We start from the raw sequence: 7,602 nt of genomic DNA on the forward strand, positions 1-7,602 counted from the left end.
AAACATCTCATATATACATACTCACGCGTCTTCTTGAACTTTCGTTGATATTCGTTTACTATCATGAACTTGTAAACGAACATTGCAAAGCAGTCCCACGAGTTCCGTACTAAACTCCACTTCCATTAAACGCGAGGCGGAGTTACGAGAATGCCACATACTACTCGCAAACTCATCAGAAGTAGACGCCGTTCCCTAGTACAAACAGCACAACATGCTTTAGACAGATCACCACACGAGAGCGGATAGACAGCAGCGTTCGCTCGGGCACTGGATCAATAGATAGAGCCAATCACTTTGATGCACCGGCCGGTGACCCCAACCGCCTACGCATCGTGTATGAGTAACAGCGACGCCTGTGTAACAGGACGTAGAACACGAGCAGAGATATATCAAGAGAAAAGAGGGTAGGTAAGGGACAGATGAGTCCTACCGTTTTGTGCTCAAATTGTACCACCATCCATTCAAGTGAAAATTTGGGAAGCCCTTTCCCAAGTACTTGATGACGAGTTCCTAGAACTCTTTTAGGTTATCCTCAGAACCCTTGAGGATGCGGTCGACCATCGTGCTAGAGTCCAAGATGAACTCTCCTCGTAATGCCTCTTTTTGGTTTCCCTCCCTCACCTGGTCGACATTCGGAAGAACATTATGTCACCAAAGAATCTGGTGCAACTGTTGAAATCAGTTGCAATAGACGTACGAACAAAAGTGCCATTCATCCTGTCCGTCCTAGCAATTGTGTGCGGGATCGCTTCCTTCGCGCTAATCATCATCCTGGTGATTCGAGGACGAATCCATCGATTTCGGAACAACGCTCAGAAGACATTGCAAATGACCAGATTAGGTGATCCGGGAAAGCCGACATTCCCACATGCTCATCAGTCAGATCCCAAACCCGGTGAGACTCTACCAGTAGTAACATAAATTCGAGTAAGTCCTCTGGCAATAATTTTATCCGTTTTTGTTAATATCGAATTTCAAAAACCTCCAAAATTAACGGTCATCACATCAGCCGTGTCGACCTGTCTTTCTACCTTGACCGGGACAGCTTTACATGACCTTGAGGGTAGTGGGGCGTGAGCGGTTATGGTGTGAAAACTGGCTGCAACCATCCATGATTGAACAGTTCTTCGAGCCCAGCTATCAGCTCAATGTTGATAGGTTTGTGAGTCTGCTCTCTACGGCATTACTTGGCTCATTGACATGCCTTCTGTGTCATTAGTCGCCGACGAATGTTCACGTGTGTGTGTGTGCGCAGTGTTAGATAATACACATATTCTCGAGGAGATCTTCAGTGGACCTGGTGGGCAGGAGAGCGCGAGAGACCTATCATCAGGCCAAGTGACGCGTTAGGGTCTACGGACTACTTTCCTTCTGGACGCTGCTTTTCGAGCGAAGACTTCTTAAGGTTGATGATAAAAATGCTTAGGGATGAGCATGTGTTAGATGAACCCCGTAAGAGAGGAAAAGCGGCAGTAAAAATATCATCTGAGCAGGAGGGACATGGTGCAACAAATGTGACTTCTTAACTAAACTACTCAAAACCAGTCAGTAGCACAATGTGAGGTCGAATTAAGCAAGGGCACACTCAGGCACAGATTTACGTGACTGTAACGGCATCCTCTCTATTGAGCAGTACGCTGCTGGCTCAGGTAGCGTACACTTTGTTAATGCTCTAACGGAACCCGAAAACTAGTTGTATGAACGAGAAAACGGTGAGCACTAGCAAAATCAGCTTGTTGAGTAAAAATTATTACAATAGGTGTATATGCAAACAAGGGACTTATCGTTTTGCAGGTACAGTTTGATAAATCCTCTTGTGAGCTCGGATGCAGGTTTTGTGTTTTCTGCGCTGTTGTATTAGCCACACGTATTCCTGAATATCCGTGAGTGAAAAGCCGTAGGTCCCAAGCGGCTCCGCTCCGAGCTGGGTGACCTGCGAAGCTCCGTTGAGTTGTGTTGCTGTGCTGGTATCCTATTTGTAGGAATGTTTGCGTGTGTGTGGGTATCAGCACATGACTTGTTGCTACCGTATCAGACGGTAGACTGTCGATATCGGATGAGTCACCCTTGTGTATCGTGGATTGTATGTCAACAATGCCGGTCTATTTCTAGACCTCCAAGGAAATCACGATGAAATCATCCTTCCGGTTAACGTCACATGATCATTCAGTTGAGTCAAACAAAACCTCACCAGAGAAACAATAACAGAAGTTGAGTGGTTGGTCTGTTGACCGAGCTTGGCAGTTGGATTGCAAACATCCCACCCGTATGAAATGGCAGTGTGTCCAAGCCTCTCACATTCGGCAATAACGCCAAGATCGAAAGAAATTCGGGTTAATCCAAACACATCAAGATCCATGAGAACCGAAAGTTTGTGCAAGCTGTCAGACTGTTATAAAAACCGAAAGAAACCCGTTCAGCTGTAGCACTCTTCCGGCGCCTAGCTGCCATGCCACCCGAAGGAAGCTCGAGGGCTTGGATATTGCCAGGTTGCCCAAGCCTAGACAGGGGAATTCGAGAGACGGAGGTGGGATTCGAACAATGGACCTTCCGGTCAGTAAATTCGCGTTCCTACCACTTGGACCGTCTCGCCCCGTCAGACAAGAATATCAACGGCTAAATGTGACTCTGGTGAGATCTCCAATACCGGGCGTTGGTGCGGAAGCGGTGGTGAAGAGAATGGATTGTGTGGCGCCACCAATCATCGATCTTATGTTATGCGGCCGTTATGCAACGACATTCGGTGTTCAGAAACTGGTCAGAAACTACGTTTGATGATGTCAAATTTACAACTGAACTGGAAATGAACGACCGTTCCCAAGAAGAAATATACATGGGACTCTGGAGGCTTGCGCTTCCTGGAAAGAGGCACAGTCATTCAGCAAACAACAAGAAGAACTTCGTCCCAACCCCGTTCAACACGACGGAGACACATTGCAGTAGGAGAGAACTGAGTAAGAAGACCATGCATTTAGAGCACTCCAGGAACTTGGATATCTAAGGATTGAAGAAGATCAGCAATGGAGGCAACAGAATCAGCCTAGAATGACTGCAGTGTGTTTTCCCATATCAGCCTCTAATGCTGGAGGGATAATGCAGAGATTGGAGGGAACAAAAAGCCATCATTCTTGGACGTTTCAATGAACACGAAGTTGGATAGCAATCTCGAAACTTGCGTAGGCCGAAAAGAGACGCATCTAAACCAAATACTGAACTATAATAGCAGAAAAATCGATAAATAGAGGAAATCGCTCAGCTGTAGCCCCCTTCCGGGGCCTAGCTGCAACACCAACAGAAAGGGGCACGAGGGCTAGGATTCTACCACGCTGCTCAAGCCTGGATTGGGGAAATCGGGTTCAAACCACGTACCTTCCGGTCAGTAAATTAGCGCTCTAACCGCTTGAGCCATGTTACCCCTAAAACTGCATTTCCAACGGACAACAAGGAGATTTGCATCTAGACACTGATCAACAAGATAGACATATGGCCACTGAGTAAGTATGTCATTTGTTCAGAGGAAATATCAGCTATCCAGGAAAATAGACATCAAAGGATTTTTATCGAGACAGGCTTGAAGAAAAGCCTACCTATACAAGCTGTAGCACCCTTTCGGTGTCTAACTGCCATGCCACCCGAAGGCTGCACGAGGGCTGGGATACTGCCAGGTTGCCCAAACCTAGACAGGGGAAATCGAGAGGCAGAGGTCGGGTTCGAACGACGGATCTTCCGGTCAGTAAATCCGCGCTCTAACCGCTTGGGCCATCTTCCCTACCTATACAAGAGCAAGAGACATTATGGTTATTCCGGACCAGATTACTAGCTTAAAATGAAATCCCCGTGGTTTGCAACCGTAATGTCACGTGACCGAGACTGCTCTCGAACCGAACGACAACAAATATAAAAGTTAGACGAACAATTTGTACGAAATGGACTGCAGCAAGTTCTACGTAGAACACCCTGGAGGGGAATGATGTCCAAGAACGAAGGAACACAACGCGGGCGTTAGGAGACATGGCACTTTATTCTTGATATCAATACATGAAGACATTGTCAGTCATGTCCCAGCGATCATGCATCCAAGCAATTGCCTTCAGTGCATAGCTCCCTTCCCAATCGCCTACCTGACACTCCACTGGTAGTGCTGTATTTCCGCACAAATTTATCAGCTCCCGCCTCCAATGCGCAGCTACCTACCCCACCTCCCGAAATCATCGATGGACGGAACTGTGGTAGCCACAACCACCGTACCACAAGTCGCGCTTCTTACAGCTGACAATGATGATGATGAAACATGAAGACTAGAAGGATCACAACTTCCATCTGGAAGACGCAAAAGTCTTGCCACGCTGATATATGGAATGAAATTTCCGGAAGTATGGTACCACATGACGAACAGCATCAAGGTTGGGATTGCTTCTTTCGCTTGAAGGAACACTCAGAACCTGGTCGCCCACCACGGTTGCTCACAATCCGCACAGTCAAATCAAACCCAGTGGCTAGGTCAACATCAACAAACTCGGTTTCAACTCTTTGAGGGTTCCAATTCTGAGCCTTCCAGTAGTCGCCTAAGTCCTGTAAGGTCATCTACTCAAAGTATGTACATGCTCCTATCAATATCCCAGCTATCAAACTCCTAACGGTGACTAGCGTTATCTGGGTAGTCGGGGTAATCTGACATATTTACACAACACATCGAAGGTTTGTCTGGCTATAACAGCCAAGCCGTGCGACGTCTTCGGGAATAACTTTCTGGAGCGACAGCTGAAAAGTTTATCACACCACCGCGGAGATGATGTTATATCGAAAGACCGACAGGACTGTCTTTGCCCGGTAACAAAACGCAACGTCTGTTTATTCACACGTTCACATCATTCTTGTTCGAACAGCCTCCAGTTACCCTAGTTATTCTGGTGAGTCCACACAAAAGGGGAAAGCGATTAAGACGAATTTCACTCTTATTGGAGCTCATCAGCATTGCATACTCATGCCGGGGTTCGAACTCCGTGCATATGTGGACGCTCTGTACACTCTACAGAATAACTGCGTCAAATCTAGAAGGCGACTGTTCACATGAGAGTGGTATGACCGTGAATTGTACAAATGTCGCAACCACTTACAACATGTGTCTATTGAAATACACTCATTTGCAAACAAAGTTGGTTTTTTGAGACACTCACTTGGAACCCAGCTAAATCGATCGTTTATGATATTTCTAAGCAAATGAATGTATTGCGCCAGGCCGCCATGTGTTTCAGTTAGTTTGATATTCGAGATATCGAAACACGTGTAGACGTAATACACTACTCATAAAGTTCCATCAACCTTATGAGTAATGTATTACGTCTAAACATCGGTCAATTTTTCTCGCCATATGAATTAACTGGGCCACGTAGCCCGGGTTTTTCTAAACTCAGCAATATTAAACAAACAGCGATTGTCGCTTTGGTTTGGGGTGGCTACCAATAATGCGTCTTCAGCTTAGGTCTTCTTTCAGAACCTCGGTAATGGTCCCAGGAAAATCAATTCATTAGGGACCGCAAATTGGGTGAAGGAATTCTTGAACACATGGTCTAAGTTCCCCACCCCTCCAATAAGGGAGCGGCAGAGCCACAGCCATAGTAGAAAATGGAAGGTGACTGAGGATTCTGAGGGGGATGATTAGGAACCTATCTATTAGGAGAACCAGCTCCGAACGTAATGGGCTACATAACAGCCAATGAAATAACCGTTTTCGCTGAGACAGATTTCATTGGTCAATCTTCACTCGCCCTTGACAGATGAGTTGTATTCTTAGTATCACTTTTTGACTCGCTTGTACGCGACAGTGATCAATAGAGCAGCTGGCTCGCACGTTCGTTGACTTTCTCTGGTTTGGCAAAGCGCACCAGGCGATCAATCGGCTATCCAGACCGGGGTTCACAGTGCTAAGAAGGCATTAAGGAGACTGTGGTCCACAACGCTTCCCCGTCATAACGCTGAGAACTTCCAGTGGTAACTAGACCAATTTCAAAAATTTCGCTTTGTTTATAGTAGGCAACAAACTCGGTCAAATATAACTAAAAGACGGCTGTTTTACAACGTTATTTCTGCAAAATGTTACACTTTTTCCTCAGTCCGCACGATCCAGTGAACTTATTTCTAGAGGCCACCCCATAGAATAGATCAAAGTTGACTTCGGTCTGCTGAAGAAGGGAGAAAATACTCGTGAAATCAATGCTTCCGGTCAGCGTTCTTTGTCTCTTGCTTCCATTATAGCGTGGCATTACAAACAAGGCCATGACAGGAACACCCCAAATCCCGACGAATTCGCCGCCAAGTCAACACACGTTCGAAAGACCATCGTTCAATTCGATTCATTCACTTTTCAGACGCTATCTGGTTTTCCCACGTGTCAAATTTAGTAAATAAAAAAATGGTTTTATTGTGCATTTGTGCGGTAACAGTTGCCCAGTCCATCAATCTGACTTTTTACATTCTGGCCAATAACTACTATGCATGAGGGCTGATCGCAAAGGGATTTTTTTAACAGAGTTGGTTCAATGTCTCGAAACCGGTACTCCGTTTGCATGCAAGCCTCCACATTTACAAAGTTGATGTTTATACCCTGGGTTTGCGACACATAACTGACTGAAAATGTAATCGTTTTCTTTAAATGGTTGATGCTACCTGGGTGATAAAGATCGGCTGACGTCCATGGTACATCACGGGACGTGTCAGATGACTTTGAATGAAAGCAACCTACTGTGGTCGTATTGAAAGCCGATAAAATGTGGCCATATCAACTTTTTTAAACAAATAATACTTTGTTCAGGGGGGCGGTTGCTCACAGAAGCGATAGGATCGTCTAAAAAAATCACAGTCAAGTGACACGGTGATGGACGTCACATTGATAATTATCTGTGATCAATTGATGAAAAAAGAAATGTCGAATCGATTCCACTCGGAGAAAGTAGACAACGGTCTTTGCTCTATGATTTAAAAAGTCCATCCATGTGCATGGCCGACTACCACTCTGCACGAGACCATCGTCCTTGAATGTACGTGTACACGGAACGAATTCCAAGTTTAACACGTTCATTTTGATAACACAAGAGGTGGCTAGTCATCTCGGTGCTTCGTGGAGAGCGTGAACTTTGTTTAAACAAATCCAAAGCTGGCAAGCCGCCTGAAAACCAAATCAATGCATAGACGTAATACACTACTCACAAGGTTGCTGAAAATTCTTGGACAGCCCAAGACCGATTCCATCCATCTTGGGGCTCATCAAATAGGTGCATTCCCCAAGTTTCCGCCAACCTCATGTTCTGCTTGAGACCAAATTGCAACCAAGATTTGATTTTTCGAGAGACTTACATGAAACCTAGATGCCTCTCTCATTTATACCGATAGCTGGAATACCGGGCGGCCTGTTGCAACACATTCAGTTACTTGAAAACATCATGAACGAGAGACTCCGCTGGGTTCCAGGTGAGTCTTCCGCAAAACTAAATTCGTTTGCAAATGAGTATATTCCAGTATTTGTACATTCATTCGACTTCAAGAGAGAGAGCACCCCGAAGAAAGCACGATTGGGTCTCTTCAAGAGGGTCCAGTGTGTAC

General features: G+C 45.6%; 1 protein-coding gene across 1 annotated transcript; it reads left to right on the forward strand.

Annotated features, from left to right (window-relative positions):
* Window positions 1-596: 596 nt before the first annotated feature.
* Window positions 597-848, forward strand: T265_09461 (hypothetical protein; the record flags this gene model as incomplete). The annotated part of the gene is made up of 1 exon (XM_009175536.1): window positions 597-848. A coding segment is annotated over one exon (252 nt), but the record flags the coding sequence as incomplete, so codon positions are not given.
* Window positions 849-7,602: the final 6,754 nt, after the last annotated feature.

The sequence above is a fragment of the Opisthorchis viverrini genome, assembly GCF_000715545.1.
Source record: "Opisthorchis viverrini unplaced genomic scaffold opera_v5_275, whole genome shotgun sequence".
In the NCBI taxonomy this organism is placed as follows: Eukaryota; Metazoa; Platyhelminthes; class Trematoda; order Opisthorchiida; family Opisthorchiidae; genus Opisthorchis; species Opisthorchis viverrini.